At 40.0% G+C, this 25,173-nt stretch overlaps 1 protein-coding gene across 15 annotated transcripts in view; it reads left to right on the top strand.

Annotated features, from left to right (window-relative positions):
• Positions 1-25,173, top strand: part of csrnp3 (cysteine-serine-rich nuclear protein 3) — a 273,625-nt gene that overhangs the window by 234,042 nt on the left and 14,410 nt on the right. For all 15 annotated transcript variants that reach the window (XM_048535103.2, XM_059647334.1, XM_048535094.2 and 12 more), the window contains 2 exons: positions 1,122-1,294; positions 18,980-19,239. In XM_048535103.2, the coding sequence (XP_048391060.2) occupies positions 1,147-1,294; positions 18,980-19,239 (408 nt within the window). In that variant the 5' untranslated portion in view covers positions 1,122-1,146. The remainder of the gene's footprint in view (positions 1-1,121; positions 1,295-18,979; positions 19,240-25,173) is intronic.

Raw genomic sequence — 25,173 nt, 5'->3', positions numbered from 1 at the left:
GTACCAATTTTAGGCATTATCGATTATTTTATGAGATTGCTTTGAATTTCAAGTGTTTCAAAAATTCTACACATAGATTTGTGTGATTGAAAACTTTTCATTTTGAAAACCATAAAGCAGATTGAATTTTTACTTTGAAGTCTCAATCAGAATGAATCATTTCCGAGGAAGGGTCCAGACCTGAAACGTCAGTTTTCCTGCTCCTCTGATGCTGCCTGGCCTGCTGTGTTCATCCAGCTCCACACCTTGTTAATTCAATCAGAATGTTTGGTTTCAGTTAAACAATTGCATCTTATTGTCGGATTTGTATGCACACAAACACATTAACCAGCTTATTTTAAGTCTGGAATACGTTTAGTTGGTTACGAAGCATTACTTAAGATTACTTAAAACCAGTTCAGAAACAGAGGACATACTTAATTGCTAGCACAACGTAGCGCTTTTTGTAGCATAACATTTTAAATGTAGTGTACAACAAAAGTCAGAATAATTGCCTATTTTTGTGTCCAGTTATAAAGTAATTGTTAGTGACAGAATGAAAGTCTTTTTAAAATGATTCAATGCAAATCATGCTTTTGCAATCCACCCATAGTTCTTTTCACATTTGTATGTGTTTCTGTGAATTCATTTGTGAATGAGCAGGATTTTCCCAGGAATAAACAAAAAGAACAAATATTTTTCCTTGAGCACCAAATATTGTCTTGTAGAAAGATTGTTTTCTGTACCAAATATTTTCGAGAGGTTTAACTTTCTCTGCAGGGAATCAAAAATAGTTGAGAGTTTATATACACATACTGCTGACCTCACATTTAATCTGTAGATCCTACTAATTATGGATTCCAAAACCAGAATAAAGAGCAAAGGTCGGTGCTACATGTGTCAAAATCTGCATCACTGAACTCTAGCTTCAGTTACACTTCCAAAAAATTGATGGTAGAAGGACAGATCTATTATTTTAAAGACAATATATTTAACTTATTCTGTAATTGAAAAATGTATGAGTCACTTCAGCTTTAAATTTTTGTTATTCCGCACATTCCAGTTACTATCATCTGAGTTCACTCCTTTGATTTCCTTAACAGAAAGTAAAAAACATTATTCAATTAATTTTTTCTTTGCAGTTGCTGTTAATAATTTGAGAGCATCATGAGTGGGATTTTGAAGAGGAAATTTGAAGATGTTGAAGGAGCCTCACCATGTTCATCCGTAAGGGAGTCCGATGATGAGATCTCTGAAAGTGAAAGTGCAGAAAGTGGTGACAGTGTGAACCCATCCACTTCCAGCCATTTTACTCGTGAGTCTGTTTTTTGAATTTACTGTGTTATAAGTTGCTACATTTGATTAGTGCTGTGTTTTCAGGGACTGGTGCTGCCAGCATGTTCTACATTTCAGTTGCAGTCACAGGAGCCACTTTGCATGCCTTTGGCAGACTGCCATGTTCCTTTTCTTTGTTACTTGTCTGTTTACGGATAGTAATTGGGAAGGATGCCCAAATGAAGACTTCAGCAGAAACCAGGCTCAGTCTCGATGAATAGAGCAGGTTTATGATGTAATAATTAATAGCTCGTCACATTTCATCTGTAATGCAAGAGATTCCTCTGTAAAACCTCAGGCTATCCGTGAGAGTGAATCGACATTCCTGATAACTACTAAAATGTTCTGGTACTCAACTGTCAGAGAACTGAAACACTTGTTAGCTCCTTCCAGGAACAGTCCTTTATATCCTGATGGATAGAGCTTGTTACATGAAGTTGTAGACCCTTTCTGGTATTACTTGTATTAATTCAACATCTGCCTCCAAGCTTTTTTATTCTGATAACTAATTTTTTTAGAAAATTGTTTGTAATAGGTAAAGTCAGTATACCCAGGCACCATTGTCCCCACGTCTCTGACTTTATAAATGGCTGATGACTTTGTTGGGTTGGAAATCAGCAACTTGACACTTATTCAGGCACAGATCATAGCTATACTGGAAGCTTGATCTCCCAATTGACTTTTACAAAGAATGCTCTCTGATATTGATGTCACCACTGAAAGTCTTTTTTTCCCCATGGGTGATCTTTCATTTCCTCAGAACATGCCAGAGAAGTTTGTTGTGATCAGGAAGAAGTAACCTTTTTTCTGTTTTTAAGTTTATCAAGGTATACTCCCATGTTACCCTTCCACTCATGTTCTTTTGGATCCTTTTATCAGGTAGATAACTAGCCGATTGTGCTGTTTTAGTTCTTTTTCTTCTGAACATCTGAACTGGCAGTCTCCTACTAATTCCTGATAGTTGTGGTGTCTGAGATCTTCAGGCACCAGAATTTGAAGATTCACCTGCATTTGGAAGACGATTGAATAATTCCTTCAATCCTATGGAATCGGTATTATCATCAGAACTCTCAATCATGAAGAGTTGTTAAGACACCAAAGTAATTAATTTCAGCTGGTGTATATTTTCTCTTGGGTTTAGCAAACATGCTTCTGAGACCTTTAAAGATTTCCCGTTGTTGAGTAAAACTGCATTGATGCTGGCATTTGGATTCTAAGTTGGTTGAGGTTCTTCAACATAATGTAGAATATTAAGAGCGAGATGTATTTTTCTGCTCCAAAGTGGAAAGTACTGTTTTTGTTTTGATGATGAACACCTTTTCAAATTGTCATGGTCTCTGTATTTTAAGACTACTGTATGCATTCCTTTGATTTTGAGCAGTGTTCTGCCTGCACCATGCAGTTCCCTGTCAGAAGGTTGAAGCTTCTTTCTCTTCAACTATGTTTTATTTTCAGATAATTCAGTAACATTTGTCCCATTGTCACGCGGCTGACAGCTTCGCAGAATATCTATGTTCTGTCCGCAAAAAAAGACCCTGAGCTTCCATTTGCCTGCAACTCAACACAGCACCTAGTTCCCTGGCCAGTATCTCTGCCTGAGGCTTGCTGCAGTGTTCCAGCAAAGCTCAGTGCAAGATGGAAGGACAAGACCACATTTACTGCTTGGGGACCCTGCAGCCCTCCAGATTCAATATAGAGTTCAATAATCTTAGGGCATGAACTCTCCCACATCCTAAGCCCCTTACGCCACACACCAGGCCTTGTTATTACATAGCCTGCCATTACACACTACCTATTAAAAACTAAAAGAACTGTGGTGGCTGTAAATCAGGAACAAAAACAAAGTTTCTGGAAAAGTTCAGCAGGTCTGGCAGCATCTGTGGAGGAGTAAACAGAGTTAACGTTTCGGGTCTGGTGACCCTTGCTCAGAACACTACCTATTGTTGGTCATTCACAGTTCCTATTAACAGCTATTCACCCTCTTAGCCAGATCATTGTCAGTTCCTTTGTCTGTCCAACTGTTCTTCTTTCCCTTTGGGCTCTACCCCCACCTATCATTTTACTCCTTACCCCCTCTCCCCATGGTATCTTCTGCACATAAACTGACATTCCCCAGCTACCGTAAGTTCTGACAAAGAGTTACCTGACCTGAAGCATTGACACTGATTTTTCTTCACAGATGCTGCCAGACCTGCTGAGCTTTTCCAGCAATTTCTGTTTTTCCTCTGTTGCCAACTTTGAGATGAGTTGGTTGGCAGTTACCTCTGTCAGATCTGGCTCAGACAGGTCACATGTTATCCCATGAAAAGTAGAGTTGCCCTACCATCATTGGCATAACATTATGTAAAGATGTATGTTCCAATAAATGTATGCCCTGTTATTCTGGGTGTCCTCCTCCTTCCTGTGACATGATAAGCTCTTTATGTAAGTAAACTTTATTAGTCTGAGATTCGACTGCTTAAGACTTGTGCATGTTCTCTGGAAATATTGGACTTCTTTGTAACAAAAGTTGTGTCAGAATGTTAAAGCTGAATGTTGTGTCTGCTTGTGTTTTTTTTAAATTTCGCATTTTGAAATAGTGAGTTCGAGTATCAAAGTACTTAAACATGTTTTGATGTGGAATATCAAAGGATGTTTCTATGTTTTGTGTCCTGAAAGGACTTGTGTTTGGTTGGCTTTCTGTTATCGTTATTCTTTTGTTCTGTTTCGGATACTTCTACCAACATTTTGGATAGCGCTTCCTAGTGTGAGATCCTCCTTTGATAGTAGCGTTTCTGAAATACATGGATCAGTAATTCTAAAGAAAGTTCTGTCTTGAATAAGTTCTGATTCTAAATCACCATAATCACAAAATGCTGGCAAAGTATAAGGATCATTTGTAAAGTGGTTAACAGATACTCCTAAAGGCTGTATTCTTTTATTAAATCTGCTTCTCCATTATATGATTGATACTTAATAACAAGTAATCGTCAGACGTCCTTATGATACTAACATAAATATTCAATTCATTACATAGTTTCAGTAGTTCATTTTTTTTGTTAAATGACACAACAAAGAGAGCTGCCTGAAAGCTACTGTATTTTTGTTTTTCATATTTTTTCATTCAATTTCCATGCAAGTTGAAAACTGATTGTTTCAGAATAATCATTCTATTTGTGCAGGAAAAGTCATTTGAAAACATTTAAAGGTCACTGTAGCACTTTAAAATCAAGAAAAAATTGTTTTCTTATCCCCCATAATGGAGGAGTTTGTCTGTTTTTCCTTCTCATCTTAACTGTTTCATGCCTTTTTCAACAATGTAGATGGTTTGAATCCTTTTAGCTGCGTCAGTATAGTTACAGTATTTTAAATTGAAACAAATTAGATTGTGCTTATATCGCATCTATTAAGAATGTATTTGAATGCACATTAGATGTTTTGTCCAGAGTTGATGAATACTGCCATTTTAGTAGATTTTTTTTTGAAACAGGTGTCCTTTTTAAAAAATCTTTTCTGTAGCTGTTCGTGATCATTTTAAATATTTATAACAATCATTGTTCACCAAATTTAGCAATTTAGGCCTTCTGTTAGCTTGTTTTAAATTCAGGAATTTTTTTTCAACCCCTAAGGGATATGCGTCCTCTGTTTGCCTGATATTAATTGCTGTGTCCCAAGTTCATGATCCACATTTTCCTCCTAGCTTTAGTGAGATTCTTTCTGATATACAGAAATATTTTCAGTTTTGTTTTCATTATTTCTCACTGATCTGAGCTCCTAAATACACATTCATCAGTGTTGTTCTGCAGCTGTTTTTAACTGTTGACTGTCTGTTCATAGAAGCTGATAGGCCCTATGTACTTCCAAGCTGCTGAATATTGAGTTGCCGAATGCAGTTTTCTAACTGGAATGTTTTCCTTTTCTTTCCACGAATGGCTGAAACTTTTGCAGAACTGAAGATTCCTTCAGGCTAGCATGTCTTGCCGAATGCATATGCTATTAGTCATGCTAACATTTCCAAGAGTAGGAGCACAGGAAAGAGAGAGATCAGTGACATGGTGTAATGACAACAATCCCTCCCTCAATGTCCGAAAAATGAAGGAGCTGGTCATCGGCTCCAGGATGTGGAGTGGAGAACAATCAATGGTGCTCAGGTGGGGATGGTTGAGAGTTTCAAGTTTCTAGGAGTAAAGATCACCATCTGCCCTTGTCCACCCACATCAATGCCATGGTTAAGGAAGCACATCAATAACCACTGTTCCTCTGGAGGATAAGGAAATTCAGCATGTCCAGACTGACTCATTAATTTTTATAGATGCACCATAGGAGACTTCCTAACCGGACGCATCACAGCTTGGTACAGCAACTGCTTCGTCCAAGACCCCTCAAAATTACAGAAACTTGTGAATACGGACCAGTCCATCACGCAAACTAACGTTCCATCTACTGACTCTTTCTGCACTTCCCGCTGCCTCAGAAAAGCAGCCAGCACAATCAAAGACCCTCTCACCCAGTTATGCTCACTTCCATCTGGCAGAAGGTACAAAAGTTGGAAAACATGTACCAACAGACTCGAACAGATTCTTCCCTGCTGTTATCAGATTTTGAACAGACTTTCGTATTAAACTTGATCCTTCTCTACACCTTATCTGTGGCCATGACATTCTATTCTGCACTCTGTTCTATTACCCTGATATACATATGTAAGATACGATTTGTCGACATAGCATGCAAAAAGTACATTTCACTGTTTCTCAGTATGTGTGACAATTATAACATCAAATCAAATCAAACCAGTAGCTTTCTAGGTAGAGAATTCCAAAGACTTGTAATCCTGTGAAGAAATTGCAACTCATCTTAGTTTTAAATCTCTTAGCTTGTTTTCTTTCAGGTTATTTTATGTCTGCAACTATCTTTGCTTTAGTTTTTCTGGTTTAATTTTACACTCTTCCCCATCTGTTCATCTTAATCCCTTTCCCAAGGACTGGTCCTTGTATTACCACTCTGCACCCCATTTACCTTCATATCCAGTCACTGTGGGGTCTGAGTGCAGTTCCAGGAGTGGCCACCATTCTCTGTGATATTGCTGCGACCAGACAGTTGTCAGCTATCTGATTGGCCAGCAGCTGTCCAAGGCAGGATTTCGTCCCCGTTGTTTTGACTGAGGTGGGAGGAATGCATGTCTCTCTCCAATCCAGTGACTTCATGGGTCACAACTTCAGTTTAATTTTTTTTAACCGAATTCCTGACATGGCCAATTGTATCCTTTCTGTCTGCTTTTTTTTAAATAAATGTCATTATTTATGTATCCCTTGTAAAAGAACATTTAACCACTTTTGCTCGTTATGTCTTTCTGGCCCCCCATTGTGGTCATGTATACCTATCATGTTTCCCATTGCCAAGTAAACTCCACCTTTAACTTTTACCTACCTTTACCTAAGTCTTCTAAGCTTGCTCTCTCTAATCGCTACTATGTAAGGGAAGACAGAGGACATGAGGAATGTCTGATCAGCCATGATCCTATTGAATGACAGAGCAGGCCCAAGGTGCTGAACAAACTACTCCAGCTCCTATGGTCATATGGCCTAAGAACAGTAATATTGTCTCTTGCACTTCTCACCTCCAAGTGCAACATCACCATGGTGTTATTTTTCACCCACTTCAGACATCAAAATCTAGCTTCTTGCTTATCCTCTTGCCAGCATTGTTTCTCATGGCTGACGTGTTCCAATCTTTGATTTTTCCTCTGCCCCTGTGTTGTAAGCACCAACGTCGAGTTCTTGCCATTGTTCAGTCCAGTTCATGGTGTCATCACATCTCTTTTTTCCAATAGCCTGATCTAAAGGTGGCATTCTCTGGATACTACTATATTCTGAGTCTTTGTCAGAACTACTTTCAGGTCATGCAACCTTTCAGTATTCTTTGGACAGAAATCAGTAGGTCTCGGAGCTCAGGCATGTTGAATCATTATCATATGATGGAGGGGAGAGAGTATTATACTTTCCAAATGTGTAAATGAGGAAGAGAATGGCTGAAGAAAACAGACAAGCACCAAATTGGTGGGCCTCGATGGACATTTTGTTTGAGAGGGTTAGAAAGCAGTACAAGAAAAGGAAGCATTTTTTAGAGTGCTTTTTAATGTAGAAAAGAAAAGAGACAGAGAAATGTCACTATTGACTGTTGGACCCATTAAGCATTGCCTATACTTGGAACCTTGTGACTACATTTACAGGTTTACAGTATTGTTTGGTATAGAATGAGGACACTCCATCGTGTCCACAGCAGCCCTTCAAAGGAGCATTATTACCTAGTGGCAATCTTTGGCATTACCTTGTGCACTATTCCTACACAAGCAATCATCCACTGTCACTTGACTGTCTCAGTTGAACTTACCTTCACATCACTTTTTCAGGCAGTGCATTTCATGCTGTAACTACTTGCTGAGGGGGGAAAAGAAATCTGACATCACCCTTGCTTCTTTTCCATTTCTGTTTAAATCTATGCCCTTTCATTCTTATTTCTTTTACAAGTGGGAGCAGTTTGGATTGAAATACAGTCATGTACAAATGTCCATCCTGGTCTGTCATAATCATGTGACCTCCATAAGAGGCACATATGCTGCAGGCAGCCATCCTACTGACGTTTCAACAAAGTATTCATTCTGACCTGGTTGTCGTCTGCTGGGCTCATAGCTTGCATATTAAAGACTTGAGGTAGAGCAGGCCAGGAGTTAAGAACCAACACCCTCACAATCGCATTGATTTTTGCTTGAAGAAATAAGCAACTCATGATTTTTCTACCAAATATCTTGACATTTTAAGGGATTATTTGTGATTCATGAGACTTTATTGTACTTTTTAAAGTCATATCTGACTATATGAAATGCTGATATGCAATAGAATGGACAGCTGAAGCAGAATTTTTTCATAGGCTTTACGACTGCGCTGTCAAGCTCAAACTGGGATTAATAGTGATTGGTCTCACATTAATGATCCTCTCTGTTTTTGACAATTAGTGTCCAGAGCGCATAGCCTACTATCCAGTTAAGGACTGTAAATAAGTCTCCTATTTGACCTGCAGCACTGAGAAAGCAGAAGGCTGCCTTCACAGGTACACTAGAAAGGGTCCACAGTCACCTTCTCAAGGGCCTTTAGGGCTGATGTGCAATAAATGTTGGCCAAGTCAGTGACATCCACATTTCATGAATTAGGAAATAAAAGATGGAGTTACCTCTCTGTAACTTCTTTAAGACATCAAATAAAAAATAGGCACAGCAGCTAAGCTGCCATGATGGTGGTGGGCGTTTCAAAAGGGTGCACTGTGACTGCAGGTGACGCCAAGCCAGGCCAGCCTTGGGGAGAGGTTTTAAAGCTACCTTGGAATGCTGCACAAAGGCACTGGGAGCTGCTCTGTTACTGCCTCCTGCACAAGCCAACTAGTAGATTCCAGTCAGCCTTAATTGGGCTTCACATACCCCTCAGTTAGCTAACTCCATCTTGCCCTAGGATGGGTAGCTCCGCATCCCTATACAGAGACGCAAGCACGTGCACACACACACACAGGCACACCTCATGTGGTTTCATCATTCTGCCTCCAGGAGAATAGCCTGTTGCTGAGACTAGGGACTACAGCACAGTATATGGAAAAGAACTGAAAGTTGGGCTCTGAGGAGGTATTCCACAATCAGTTTTCATGTTATTAACAGCTGCTCCTCGTTACAGCTGGTCCAAGCCTGACAGAAGATCCCACATTTATGGTGGCACATTGCAAAGTAAAAAGCTACAAGTAGTATTTGAAAAAAAAATTGGCCTTCACCCTTCAAATAAAACAGGAATCTTGGCTGGCATGAACTTTTTAGTATTTTGTCATAAAACCTGCCATAAAGTTTAAAGAACATTCATGTTTCAAATTCGGAATGGCCATCAGAAGAACAAAAATTAGATTTGGTCTTGGCTATATGGCTCACCAAGACTGCTGCACATCGTGCCTCAGGACTTGAATAAGTACAAACTGATACTACATTTAAGATATACTTGTAGTAAAAATGAATGGAATTTGATTATTCACAAAATTGATGTCAAAATATCATAAGTGAATGATGGTGTGGGTTACATTTGGCTACTTGTTAATACCTGAGAGGCTACAATCCTAACAGCAATATTGAATCTTAAACCAGGAGTTCATATTGCAATGGTTTCTGGTATATGCAGTTGGATTTCTATTGGGAGTGAAATTGTTAATCCCTGCTTTGATATTGATGGAAGTAAGAGTGAGAAATGTTAATACAGTCAGTAGTGAGATAAAACTGACAAGTTACTGACTGACATCTCGTGAAGTAGCTAACGTGTTTCTGAAGCAGTGTAGAGCAGTAGCTTTAGGAAGAGTGAACTTTGAATTTGTTAGTTAGAAACTCAAGACTTACAATCCTCTTCAGCATATTTTGAATACTTGTTGTAGCTCTTATAGCATTTTGTTGAGAAACCAGCTGTTCTATATTTGTTGTAATGAATCTTTTGGCTTTTTTTATTCTTCCATGTAGCTGATGAAGCATTTGAAAATGCATATGTTCTGGGGTTCACCCAGCTCTGCTAGTATTTCTGATTTGCAAAATGTTATTTCTTTAGAATTCAATGATTTTCCTTGTTCAAAAGTGTTTCTCTGTACAATGTACCTTGTACTTAGCATTTCATTTTCTGTAAAGCATGAATTGGTGAAAGAGACAAATTGCACTGATGGAATAAACATAATTCTAACCCTTTCATTTGCTGCAAAATTGCAGTTTGAAGCAGTGTGCTGAGCTGCACAGTGCAGACATTATCAGCACCCAGGACTGTACAGACATATAAACCAGGAGCATGAACAGGCCACCCAGCCCAGCACTAAACTTAATTAATTATGAATAAATGAGTTCCTATTCAGAATTACACTACTGTGACATGACAAGTTAAGTAAATATTCAGGGTTATAATACTGTGTGTGGAAAGGGGAGTTTTTACATTGCATTTTCACAGTCAACAGAATTTACAGTACTATAAAAGAGAAATTATTGTAAAATGCATACTTCACATAAACTCGGAAGTCATTTTAAAAGATACAGAAGTGGATTTGTATGTTACACAGTTGAAGGAAATTGATAGGCTCTTTCCAGTGCAGTTGTTAACCTACAAGTCCTTTGATTTCTAGAAGTAATGCATGTTCAGCCACAGCAGTTGATTTAAACTTCCATTTACCTCTTTGGTCGCTGAGGGAAAAAAAATTGGAGGGGAAAGAACATGTTCACGTGGGTTGAGTCTGTAGGGCAAACTGAGACATTTGTAAATGTATCTACATTGTTCATACTGGACTGACTCTAGTATATAAGATGCCAGCTTTAACAGATCAGCAAGTTCGTGTAGGGTTCCTGCTGGCTGTTTCTTGAGGGCCAACCCCAATAACAGTTCTTCAAACCCAACACAAATGGAACTGACCTTTCTCTGTTTTCTGGGAAAGAATTATTTTTCATTTTCAGTAAAACAATAAGGATGTCCGATTTTCTGTTTGGAGACCTCAAGTTTTAAAGGATCATGGGAAACTGAATTTTTTTTTCAAGCTCTTTTGAAATTCCTGGAGTGGCTTATTCAAAAAGGGAATTAAAAGTTCAATGTGAACATTAAACTCCTTTTGAGCAAGGCTTCTTTTAGATCACGTGACTGCTTGCTTCCCTGTAGACTGCTGCTGGGACTATTTTTAGACAGTGTATGGCGTGGAGAGTTTATTTAATCTGGTTCAGGATAGAGCATACCTGAGCAATTTTCTATATTTTCAAATACATGCCAGTGTTGTAGCTGTACTGGAACAGTTTGGCTAAGTGAGGTTTCATATGGATAGCAAAACTTTAGCACCATAGTTGAATGTTGTCAGAAATTATAACTGTTGACGTATTAGTAGTTAAGTTGTCCATTATCATTTGTGTCTGGAGTAGTAGGACTACACTAACTGTTGTTTGTGGGATGGCTTTGTTCTGTCCCAGTCTGCTTCCACTGTTTGGCATGAGGTATTCCTATGTTGCCACTTCACCCTGATGGTACCTTATTTTTAAGTAGACCCAGTGCTGCTCACAGGATGCCATTTGGCACTCTTCATTTGAAGGCTGGCATGATGGTAAGGGTTTGATTGATTTTTTTTAAAAAAAATTTCCCAGATTGTGGTTTAATACAATTCTGATACAGCAGATGGCCCACATGACCTTGCAAATGCATATTTTTGAGTTGCTGGATCTGTTCTAAACCTATCCCATTTAACATCGTGAGAGAGTCACAACATGATGGAGGGTATCCTCGGTGTGAAGATGGGATTTTGCCCTCTCAGAGATTATTCCTATCAGTACAATCATACATGGATGCATCTCTGTTAAGTAGATTGGTTTCAACAAGGTCATTTGTTTTCTTCACTCATAGGGTTTCTTTCATGGCATCATCGTAAGCTCAATTTGCCAGATGAGTCATTCAGGACTCAGCCAGTTCAGTTGCCAGTGGTGCTACTGAGCCACTTCTGTTGATAGACGTGCAGGGCCTTACCACGATGCATTCTGAAACTGGCCCTTGTCACCCTCAGTGCTTCTTCCAAGTGGTGTTCAATATGGCAAATACTGATTCATCAGCTGAGGCAGTTTCATTGGTGGTAGAAAGCAGGAGGGTGCCTTGTCTATATTTTATCTGATGCTGTGAGACTTCATGATGTCAGTGTTGAAGTTTGCTTGAGCTACATCCTTTTTACAATAAAACCTCTATGCTGCCGTTTCTGCTGTGTCTTTGCTGCCAGTGGGACAGGAGAGAGGCAGGAACAATGATGGTCAGTTATTGGGTAAGGGGGTAAGATTCAGTGGGTATCACGATTTTAAGGTTTTACTCGATTCATTTGTAGGACAGCTCCCCAAATGTTTTCTTAAGCCCTCAGATGTTAATGAGGTGGATACTGCAGTCACCTAGGCAGTCTTTGTCATTTTTGCTGCCTAAGTTAATTCCAGTTTATCTCTCTAGTATTAGTTGCCCAATCTGATCTGAGTCAGAATCCCTAGATGCAGACCAGAGAAAAGGCTGACTATTTTTCTATTGAGAAGCTTTCCAACCAGATGTCCAGGCAGGAGCCATCATGAGTAGTTCAGGAAAACATGCTGTAAACACAAGAGTGGATCATTGCAGAAATCAAGTTTATGTTTGCTTGAAAACAGTATCTGCTGCATTCCAGATTTAATAGTCCCAAAACCCCTTTGACAGCTACTGAGGAAACACAAGTGTGTAATGTAAGTGATTGAGGTAGAATGGCCGAGGATGTGCAGGTGGATGAAGTGGTAGGGTGGCAGATAGGCAGGAGTGGCATGTACATAAGTGAGAGGGAGGAGTGGATCAAGTGTCAGGGAGGGTGATGAGAAACTATGCCTGAGTTCAGTTGGAGGCAGGCAGGGAGCATTGGTCCACCAGGTGTCCGGGAAAGTGTATGGGGCAGGGTGATCAAAATGAGTGGTTGATAGTCCATTGACTTGCCAGTGGGTCAGTTTTATAGCTGACCAGGAGTTACTGCAGGTTTTAATTCCTCTAACATTTTCTAACTATTCGGGTAAGTAAATCAGGACCGTCAGACGTTGTTGTCTGTAACTCTGAGCTGGAACTTCTTGGAGGGTTCCAGATGCCAGCTTTTTGCCAGATGAAAGCTTAAACTTTTATGGAAATTATCATATATTAGTGTCAAGGTCAAGGCTACTGCCTTTTAACACTCCTAGGTTCATAAAATCACACCGCTTGTGAAACTGTTTTAAAGGGCAGTTAAGAGACAAGACATTGCTGCTCACTTAAAGTCTCCTGAAGGTCAGGGCAGATAAAGTCAGCAGATTTCTTTACCTGAAGTACGTTAGTGAATGAAATGAATTTCCACAACATTATCTGTTTCATTGAATTTAAATTCCCCAGCATCCGCTGTAGGATTTGAACTCATTTCAGCGGAGTAATAGTCCAATCCTCTGATATTTCATGTAATATTACATCAACCCACCACTCTCAGTTGATACTGCGATTTGAATTCAAGTTTCCCAAGAGAGCAATTCAACTCGGTAGTATCAAAAAAAAATTGAAGTTCCTGATAATTTGGGCAACAATGTTTATAAAATAAGATTGAGATCTTCACTTTACAAGTTAAATTTTTGGATGAAGTTCATGGTAAGATCAAAAATTTTAGTATTTATTCACTTGAAGTAGTTACATTCTGTGAAATGGGTGCAAAATGTTTCTGAAGGTAATTTATTTCGACAATATTGATGCAATCACAATGAAGAGAAACAATACCCTGATGACTGAATCAGCAACTCATACATCAGTCTGTAGTTTCTTTTTATATATATAATTCATTTGCATTAGCTATTCACAGTTACTTGCATACTGTCTGCAGGAGTAGAGCATTACAGAAGTATATGATAATTATCTAATTAATCATAGGAATGAATACGGATTTGGTACGTTTACTGATAATATTTTTCAAAATACAATTTTAGTATGGGAATCGAGTCATCTCCTATCAATTTTTTTGTGTAATTTAAAGTGGTCACTAGAATGACAGATTAACTTAGTCCAGAAGTCACTATATATCTAAATTTGCAGAAAGCTTTTATGAACTGATGCACAATCGATTATTCCATAAAATAAATATGTGAAATTAATGAAAAACTGGTAAATGAGATTACAAATCAGCTGCATGCCAAAAGACAGAGTTTTTGTTTGAGATTCTACATTTGCTGGGGTTCGAGTTACTATTGCTGCCCAGTAAAATCAGTGTTAAAGCCATTACTTCATTAATGTTATATTAATTGGGAGAATGGTCTTCATTTTAGGTGATGATATAGCACAATGAACAAAAATAAATTACTGTCAATGATGAATGATTGCACCTGTGTTTACCAAACACTATTTTGATGTTGACAAATGTGGTGTTCCATATTTGCAGGCTTAGAGTCATGTGTGTATAGGCCTTACTGGATTTACAATTGAAGACAATTCAGAACCTTGTCATTAAATTGCATAGTTTGTAAAGGTTCATTATATAGATGTCATGCAGCAGCACTCAAAGCAACTAAACTCTGAGGTTTATGATGGAATCTGTTGGTTCAAATCTTGTACTTTTTGAAGTGAGATGCAAATTGAAAAGGGAAAGAAAGAAACTGACCCTTCTACTTTTTAAGGAAACTAGGACTGAAACTGAGATTGGAGATAAATACTAGTGGAGAACATGTAGAGGACATAGCCAGTAGATCTTAATCCTGGTGGTGCAGTACAACATTCAGAAGTTGAAAATAAACATATAATTGCTACAGCTGTTGCTGTTAACTTAAAAATCACATTGGATCTATGCCAACCAGACCATCATAAGCAAAGTTGAGGTGATCTGCAAGCATGTGCCAGTTCTGTATTTGCAAAACATTTCAAAATAAAGGTGTGGTAAATATTACAGAGCAAGCTCTTTCTAAAGACTGCTGACATTCCACCACAGGTACACAAAGTGTATAGAGCAAGGTGATTGCATAGCTCAGCTGGATGCATGGTTGGTTTGCAATGCAGAGTGATGTCAACAGTATAGGTTCAATTCCTCCACCAGCTGAGGTTACCATGAAGGACTCTTCTGAACATTTCCCTTCCTGAGGTCTGGTGACACTCAGGTTAAACTCACCCCCAGGAGATTTTTTTTTACTCATTGTGGGACATGGTGTTGCTAGCTGGCCAACATTTATTGCCTGCCCCAGCTTGAGAAGGTGGTGATGAGCTGCCCTCTTGAACCATTGCATTCGACCTGCTGAAGGTAGACCCATGATGTTCTTTGGGAGGGAATTCCAGGATTGTGACCCACCAACAGTGATGTATTTCCAAATTAGGATGGTAAGTTGTTTGGACGGAAACTTGCAGGTGATGGTGTTCCATATATCTGCTGCTCCTATCCTTGATGTGGTGGTCCCAGTGTTGACTGAGCTGGATAAGGTCAGAAATCACACAGCACAGGTTACAGTCCAACATATTTATTTGAAAACACAAGCTTTTTGAGCCTCACTGGTCCTTCAGGTGTTAGTGAGAAAGGTGGCATCAGACACAGAATTTACAAGTAAAAGATCAAAGGGTCACACAACGGATGAGGATGTATTAAAAAAAACCTAAGATGCTGTTAAATATTTAATCAGTTAGGTTTTAATTAATCAATATTGTTTGACCTAAAATGTCACCACCTGTTTACTTTATTAAAACCTTTAGTTCTCTCAGGGCAATGACTTGTAAGAAGTTTGGGGATTTACATATCATATGAATCAATTTAAACCTTCTAACTGATTAAAGATTTAACACTATCTTGTTTGTTTAATACGTCCTCATCAGTTATGTGACCCTTTGATCTTTTCAAATAAATCAAGATGAAATAAACTGCAGATGCTGGAATCCAAGGTAGACAATTGGGAGGCTGGAAGAACACAACAAGCCAGGTAGCATCTGGTGGAAAGGAGCAGTCAACTTTTTGGGTATTATTGTTCTTCAGGACTCAATGTGGGGGTAGGGGCAGCTGCAGATAAAGAGAGGGGTTGTAGCGGAATGGTGGTGATAGGTGAATGCTGGTAGTAAGTACAATCAGGTTGGTTGATGGGAGGGTTTAATCCGGTTTATGGCTGGAAGGGAGGGTAGAAGGTAGCAGTGAAGGGCGGAAGTGGGGCTGGAAAGGAAGTCGAGGGATGGATGGGAAGCTTATTTAAAATTGGGGAACTCCATGTCGAGCCCTCCAGGCTGTAGGGTGCCCAGGCAAAAGACACTGCGACATTGGAGGAGGCCGTGGACGGACATGTCGGAGGGGGAATGGGGCAGGGAGTTGAAATGGATGGTGACTAGGAGGTTAGGTTGGCTGTTACGGACCAGGCAAAGATTCTCAGCGACATGGTCACCTAGTCTACGTTTGGTCAGACTGACGTACAGAAGACCACATCAGGAGCACTTGATGCAATACACTAGGGTGGAGGAGTTGCAGGTGAAGCTCTGTCTCACTTAGAAGGACTGTTTAGGGCCCTGGATGGAGGTGAGGGAGGTGGTGTGTGGCCAGATGTTGCATATTTTACAGTTACAGGGCAAGGTACTTGGTGGGTTGGAGTGGTTGGTGAGAAGTGTGGCATGAACTAAAGAGTGGCAATGGGAATGGTCCTTGCAAAAGGCAGAGCGAGGTGAGGAGTGGAAGAAGTTCTGGGTGGTGTGTCTAATCGGAGTTGGCAGAAGTGTTTGAGGATGATACATTGAATTCGGAGATTGGTGGGATGGCAAGTGAGGAGTACACACTGCTGCTACTGAGCAAAGAGGGAATGGATGTTTGTGGATGTGGTGCCAGTGAAATGGGCTATTTTGCCCTCAGTGGTCAAGCTTCTTGTGTTGTTGGAGCTGCACCCATCCAGACAAGCGGGGAGCATTCCATCAAACTTCTGCTTTGTAGATGGTAGAAAGGCTTTGGGGAGTCAGGAGGTGAGTTTCTCAATGCAGTATTCTGAGCTTCTGAACTGCTGTTTTAGCAAATGTGTTTGTGATGAGTTCAGTTGAGTTTCTGGTCAATGGCAACCCCAAGCATGTTGATAAAATGGGAGTTTCAGTGATGTTAACACCATTGAATGTCAAGGGGCATTTATTAGACTGTCTCTTATTGGAGATGGTCATTGCCTGACATTTGAGTGGTACGAATGTTACTTGCCATTTGTCAGACAGAGTCGGGATATTGACCAGATCTTATTGCATTTGAACATGGACTGCTTCAGTATTTGAGGAGTCATCAGTAAACATGTCCGGTTCTGACCTTATGATGGAAGGAGCATCATTGATCCAGCAGCTGAATATGGTTGGACTTAGGACACTACCCTGAGGAACCCCTGCAGAGATGTCCTGGAGCTGAGATAACTGCCCTCCAACAACCACAACCATTATTCTACATCCCAGATACAACTCCAGCTAGTGGAGAGTTTGCTTCTGATACCCATTGATTCCAGTTTTACTCGGGCACCTGGAGGCCACACTGTATTGGATGCAACCTTGATGTCGAGGGTTGTCATTCTCCCCTCACCTCTGAAATTCATCTCTTTTGTTCATGTTTGAAGCAAAGCTGTAATGAGGTCAGGAGCTGAGTGGTCCTGGTGGAACCCAAACTGGGCACCACTGAGCAGGTTACTGATGAGCAGGCGCTGCTTGATAACACTGATGCTTTCCATAACTTTTCAGAGCCGCAGTCTATTAGCTATGTCCTTTTAGGACCCAGCCAGCTTAATCAGTGGTGCTGCTGTCAAGCCACTTTTGGTGGTAGACGTTTGAAACCCAATTGTGCCCTTGCTGCCCTCTGTGTTTCCTTGAAGTGTTGTTCAATATGGAAGAGCACTGACTTATCAGATAGGGAGGCAGGTAAATGATAATCAGAAGGTTTCTTTGCCCATGTTTAACCTGAAGCCATGAGACTTCATGGGGTCCAGAGTTAATGTTGAGGACTCCCAAGGAACTCCCTCCCGTATATACCACTGTGCCACCACTTCAACTGGTTCTGTCCTGCTGGATAGTTCTGGATATACCCAAGGACAGTGATGCCAGTGTCTGGGACTCTGTCTGTAAGGTATGATTCAGTGAGTGTGACAGTGTGAAGTTGCTGCCTGACTAGTATGTGAAGAACATGCCTGATTTTGGCAGCAGCCACCAGATGTTAGTAAGGAGGACTTTGCAGGAAGAGAAACCTGAAATCCTCACCTGGTCTGACCTAAATTTGCCTCTAGACCACAACAATGTTGACTCTCAACCACCCTGAAATGACCTTGCAAGCTATTCAGTTGATTCGTTGGCTACAAAGTGTCAACAAAGTAATAAAACTTTGGAAGGAATACCTGGCATTGACCTGGGAATCAGCAAACACAACAGCTGAAACAGCCCTATTAACCCTGCAGAATCCTCCTTACTATTGGCTGGGAGCTACTGTCAAAATCAGGAGAGTTCGTCACATTCTAGTCAAGCAGCAACCTTACATTGTCACACTCACTGAAACATACCTTACAGACAATGGCCCAGATATTGGCATCACCATCCTTGGGTATATCCTGAACCATTGAACAGGACAGAACCAGCTGAAGTGGTGGTGCAGTGGAACAGCCAGGAGGGAGTTGCCCTGGGAGTGCTCAACATTAACTGCAGACCCATCGCTGAAATACACTTGAGAGTTTAATGGGTTTTTCCAATAATCAAGAGTGATTTCATGGCTATCAGCAGATTCTTAATTCCAGATTTTTTTCTTTAATGAATTCAAATTCTACCACTTGTCGTAACGAGATTTGTGCTGGGCCCTTGGAACATGAGCTGAGTTTGTGGGTTTGTTGTGCAGTTGTGCACAGTTCAATAGAGAATGGTATGTATATTTCTCCATTAAAAATCAAAGATAAGTATACAATACTTATACCAAACATAAAATAATTACTGTTTTATAAACATACCACCACACAAGAATACTTGCTAAATTTTAAAATGTAATGATAAAATTGGCCAACAAAATTAAATTATCTGTGCCAGATTTGCATTAATTCTTTTTCCATCCAGTGATCACAATGGTACTTCTTTAGAAGTCCCATTTAGTGTGTATAGCACAATATCTAACCAATTTATCGTGTTTCTTTTAAAAATATCTGTAGCATCATCAATCCTGAAAAGGGAGAAGCGGATGAGGACAAAGAATGTTCGCTTTGATTATGTGACTGTCTATTACTTCACACGACGACAAGGCTTCACTAGTGTCCCCAGCCAGGGTGGCAGCACACTGGGTATGTCGAATCGACACAAATGTGTGCGCCAGTACACGCTTGGAGAATTTGCCTTGGAGCAAGAGAGAGTCCATGGAGAGATGCTGAAAGAGCATCTGAAAGAGGAAAAGCTCAACTCACTGAAATTGAAGGTAAATAAATTCTTTGTTTCCTTTATTCCAAACCATTTATGATTCACAGTGGTGAATATCATCTTCAGGCTACACGTTGTGGAAGTTTATCTTTTGAGAACTTCAAAGTATTATTTGTAAATTTGACCAGAGGTAGAATCTTGATTACAATTTTCATCCCAGTTAGTAACGGTAACCCCATAAGCCCTGAAAATCATTGACTGAGGAAAGTTCTAAGCCAGCTACTGCAAGTATGTACGACAGGAATGCCTGAGAAGGTTGATGTATGTGGTGTTCCACTGAGTAACTCCCCGATGCAAATTATATTAAGTTTGAAGGTACAAATAAAATTTCTGTCAGAATTTATGGTGCTGAAATGGGAGAAGATCAGGAAATTTCTAACGATGGTTTTTTCCAGAACCATCAGCTTCTGAAGTTAATTCCTTGTCCTCACATCTTGGCCATTAATTCTGATTCCTTGAACTACTCAAAACAAATTAGTCAGAAAAGCTCCAGTATTTTCTAAATTCGCATTGAATTTGCAGTGTGGAGTCTCAGCACTTGAGTATATATTTACAAAACTCGAGGATTAATTTATATGGCCTGAACAGTAATTTTTATGCATCTCAAAATATTCTTTCTTTTGCTGACTCCAATGAGGTCAACAAGCTAGTTACAACCATGCAAGTCATTCCTTCCAGATCTCTCTCATCGGTGCATGTGATGGCTTCTTCCCTTATAGTCCAAAAACAGCATCTCTATGTTCTCTAAAACGAAATCACAGCATGTTCATATCAGTCCCTGGAAACTATTTGTTCCTGCATGCCTTGAATTCCAATGTTCTTCCAAGATTCTTCAAACATTTTAAACCCTTGTATGAGACCTCTAGTGGATTAAGCTTGTACTTTTTATTCTACTTGTGGTATTGAAATTAGCTGGCCTTCGGATTTCTGAATGCATAGATGTTTTTAGATACGATGGACATATGTCCCATGGATCAGTAATTACATTGCATCGTTGGGGATAAATGAATTTCTGTGCTATGGTTTTTAAAAGCCATTTGTTTAGATTGTTTTGGGTTCAACATACCCATTTAATTTGGCACAATGTATCCAATAAGAGCGCCATCAGGCTGGGCAATAAATTTTAATTTTAAACAGCAATTTGAACATTTACATGTGCTAATGTTCTAGCTTAGATGTTCACTGCAATTACGAACAGTATTTTTTGAACAGAAAAGTAAGAATCAGCTTATATTCAAGTGACAAGATTTTTGACTTGACTTTTGATATTTTTCATGTGTTATGTGTTAGAAATAATCAAGAGGGTTGCCAAATGTTTTATTTTCATGAAGATAGTATTGTTTCTTTTTAAAAAAAGTTGTGGAGATTTATGCCCCAATTTTCATGGATCTATGTAGAATTTGAGAACCTTTAAAAATGGGAGAATGGTGTTCTCAGATTTATAGCTCAAACAGGTTATCAAAGGATTAGCCATAGAAACATAGAAAATAGGAGCAGGAGTAAGCTATTGGGCAGCAGAAGCCCACATTGCCAATCAAATATGATCATGGTTAGTCATCCACCGTACTGTGTTCCCACTTACTGTGCATTGATCTTCGATCCCTTTAGCTCTAAGAACTCTATCTAACTTCTCCTTGAAAACATTGAACGCTTTGGCCTCAGTGTTTTTCTGTGGCAGAGAGTTTGCTCTTTGGCTGAAGAAATTTCTCTTTCTTTCAGTCCTAAATGATCTGTCTTGTATCCTTGGATTGTGACTCCATATTCTAGACCCACTGGTTATTGGGAACATTGTGTGTGTACCCTATAGGTAGTTGACATGAGGTTATAAATGCAAATCTGTTATTATAAGAGACTAAGTGAGTGTTTGAGGCAATTTAAAAGTTTTTGTGTTTTCTTCTAAAAATATAGTAAAAGTTCTAAAATATATTGACATTTATTTTATTCTATCTCAACATAATACCTGAAACTCTATTATGCTGCATACTAGATGATTTGGCATGGAGGCTGTTAAGTGCAAATGGTGGAGAATGGGAGAAAAATAGTTTGGTTTGTGTTAACGTTAGGTGAGCATGTGGCTATGGAGGTGAAAGGGAGATTGGTTGGGCTGATGAGACGAAAGGGATGTGGATCAGAAGTTAAGAAGGTCAAAACTTTAGATCTAAAGAAAATTCATGCCTTAGAGTTTAATTAATGTAAATTATGGAGCTGGGGGAAGGAGGTTTTCCATTCGAGGACCCTCTATCAGAGAGGATTGACCATTTTCTCCTAAAATTGCCATTGCTTCATGGAAAATGGAGCAAAAAATGGAGAAGGGAAGAATTAAGTTGGCCCAGTGCAGCAAATCTGCTGTACTGTTATAGCAGGCTTCTGGTCACCTCATTAGGAACAGTTAGGAACCCTACCGAGAGTAGAATCTGTTTTCTCTCCAATTCAATGTAGAAAAATGTACCTAATTTAGAACTTGTTGAACTTATTTTAACATTTAAACAAGGAAAGATGTCATTGTAGGAAAGATGTGGAAGCTTTAGAGAGGGTGCAGAGGAGATTTACCAGGATGCTGCCTGGACTGGAGGGCAGGCCTTATGAGGAAAGGTTGAGGGAGCTAGGGCTTTTTTCATTGGAGTGAAGAAAGATGAGAGGTGACTTGATAGAGGTGTACAAGATGATGAGAGGCATAGAGTGGATAGTCAGAGTTGGGTATGCAGGGTAGATTGATCTTAGTAGGATAATAGGTTGGCACAACATCGTCAGCTGAAGGGCCTGTACTGTGTTCTTCTATGTTCTACGTTCAGGCTCATACTACTCCATTAGTCGCACAAATTGGAGACTACATGAAGCTTCCATGCAGCCTTGTTGCTACACATTCTTGTCTATATATCTGACCTAAACCCAAGGGTGGTTCATAACACTTCTAGAGCCTGAGCAGATGGAGTTCCACTCTGTCACACCTGTGCCATTGAGTTGGCACCCTAGGCATTTATAAATCAGAAATGGAGCTTGGGCTTGGGTGGAAGTGTGTGGTCAATTTGACTTTAAGCAATGGAGCAAAATGCTGAAAGATCAGATTAGCTGCACATTATACACCTCTCCCAATTTCATTGCTTCCATTCAATTGTGTAGAAATAAGATTCAGAAGTTATGTATAAATGGGAGCTTGCTGGATTGCCCCAAAGTCAGAATTGTACCTAATGTGTGCTTTTTGTAATCTATATTGTATGTACAATTTATCTGAAATTATTAATCTGAAAGATTAAAAACCAGGGGTTTCCACATTAATGATACAAATAATTTTAACTAAAATAACTCAGTAATTAAGGACAAGCAAAATCTATTGAATGAATTTGGTATTCAAAGGATTATAGTTCTGGATCAGCAACGCAAAAACACATTGCTTTTTTCTGTATTCATTCATGGATGTGGCTATCTCTGACATTTATTTCCCATCCCTAAAATCCCTTCAAACATGGTGGCATGCTGTCTTGTTGAACCGTTGCATTCCACGTGCTGTCAGCTCAGTTTCGCAGTGTTGTTAGGGAGCGAATAGATTGTGAACTGAATTTGGCAAACTTCATAAATTAGCACATCAGCACCAGAAGAAATAGCCATAATGGCTGCTAGATTGTTATGAAATGTAACTGGATGACTGACATCTTTCCTTGTTTAAATGTTAAAATAAGTTCAACAAGTTCTAAATTAGGTACATTTTTCTACATTGAATTGGAGAGAAAACAGATTCTACTCTCGGTAGGGTTCCTAACTGTTATCTTTTCTATACAGACAGTTAACAAACCACAGCAGTGGTGAAAGTAAAATTAATTTGCATTGATCTGACTGCAGTATCATACATGCAGACTTCAAACACATCTAACAACTCAAAATTGGGCATCTATTAGGTGCTGTAGGGCATCAGCTGCAGAACTGTGCACCAACTTTACATACGGCGTCATGACCCAGCATATCCTCCACTCCCATCATATGACAGGATCGACCCTGTTCAATGGAGGTTGCAAGAGAGCATGCCAGGAGCTCCAGCAGGCATATCTAACAATGAAGTGTCAACTCAGTGAAATTGGAAAACAGGACTGCTTATATTCCAAACAGTATAAGCAGAAATGATGGACAAAGCTAAGGTAGTCCACAACCAGTGGATCAGGTCTAAACTCGTGGACCTGCAACATACAATTGTGAATGGTGGTGGACAGTTTACTCAGTGAAGGAGGAGGCAGCTCCACAAATAGCCCCATCCTCAATGACATACAAGACCAACACATCAGTGGAAAAGATGAGGCTGAAGGATTCACAGCAATTTTCAGCCAGAAGAACTGAATGGTTAATCCATCTCTGCTAATCCAGTGGACCCCAGCATCACAGATGTCAGTCCACAGATAACTTGATTCAGTCCAAGTGACATCAAGAAATAGTTGAAGACACTGCATACTGCAAAGGCTATGGGCCCTGACTTGTGCTCCAGAATTTGCCACTCCCTTAGCTAAGCTGTTACAGTACAGTTACAACACTGACATATACCTGACAATGTGGAAATTGCCCAGGTATGCCCTGTACATTAAAAACAGGACAAATCCGACCCAGCCAATAACCACTCCATCAGTCCACTTTCAATCATCAGTAAAGTGATGCAAGGTGCCACCAATAGCATTATCAAGCAGCACCTGCTCAGTGAACTCAGCTTGGGGTCCGCCAGGGCCACCCAGCTCCTGACCTCACTACAGCCTTGGTTAAAACAGGGACAAAAGAGGTGAGATGAGAATGACAGCCCTCAACATCGAAGCTGCATTTAAACGACTGGCATTAAGGAGCCGTAGCAAACCTGGAGTCAGTGGGAATTGGAGGAAAATTCTCTGATAGCTGGAGTCATACCTGGCACACAAGAATATAATTGTGGTTGTTGCAAGTCAATCACCTCAGCACCAGGACATCTCTGCAGGGGTTCCTCCAGGTAGTGTTCCAAGCTCAACCATTTTCAACTGCTTCACCAATGACCTTCCCTCCACACAAGGTCAGGTGTGAGGATGTTCACCAATGACTGCGCAATGTTCAGCACAATTTGTGAATCCTCAGATACTGAAACAATCCATGTTTAGAAGCAATAAGATATGGGCAATATCCAGGCTTGGCTGACAAGTGGCAAGCAACATTCATGTCACAAAAAATGTCAGGCAATCTAGCCATCAACCCTTGACTTTTAATGGTGTCACCATCACTAAGTCTCCCACAATCAATGCCCTAGGAGTTGCCATTGACCAAACACTGAGCTGTATTCGCTATATAAATACAGTGGTTACAAGAGCAGGTTAGAGGTTAGCAATACTGCACCAAGTAACTCACCACCTGACTCTGAAAGCCTGCCCGCCATTCAGAATGCACAAATGAGAAGTGTGCTAGAATACTCTCCACTTGCCTGGATGAGTAATGGATGAAAATAATCAGAGGGTTAGATAGGGTGGATAGGGAGAGCCTTTTTCCTAGGATGGTGACGGCGAGCACAAGGGGACACAGCTTTAAATTGAGGGGTGAAAGATATAGGACAGATGTCAGAGGTAGTTGCTTTACTCAGAGTAGTAAGGGAATGGAACACTTTGCCTGCAACGGTAGTAGATTCGCCAACTTTTAGGTACATTTAAGTTGTCATTGGACAAGCATATGGACGTACATGGAATAGTGTAGGTTAGATGGGCTTGAGATCGGTATGACAGGTCGGCACAACATCGAGGGCCGAAGGGCCTGTACTGTGCTGTAGTGTTCTATGTTCAACAAGAAGTTTGACGCCAGCCAGTAAACAGCATCTTACTTGAGTGGCACCACATCCAGAAACAAACAACTCCACCGTCAATGCTCCGTAGCAGCAGTATGTGTCATATATAAGATACACTGCAGAAATATAGCTGGGCTCCTTTTATAGAACACCTTCCAA

Source organism: Stegostoma tigrinum, chromosome 7 (assembly GCF_030684315.1).
Source record: "Stegostoma tigrinum isolate sSteTig4 chromosome 7, sSteTig4.hap1, whole genome shotgun sequence".
NCBI classification, from domain to species: domain Eukaryota; kingdom Metazoa; phylum Chordata; class Chondrichthyes; order Orectolobiformes; family Stegostomatidae; genus Stegostoma; species Stegostoma tigrinum.
This window is presented reverse-complemented; position numbering and strand designations above follow the sequence as displayed.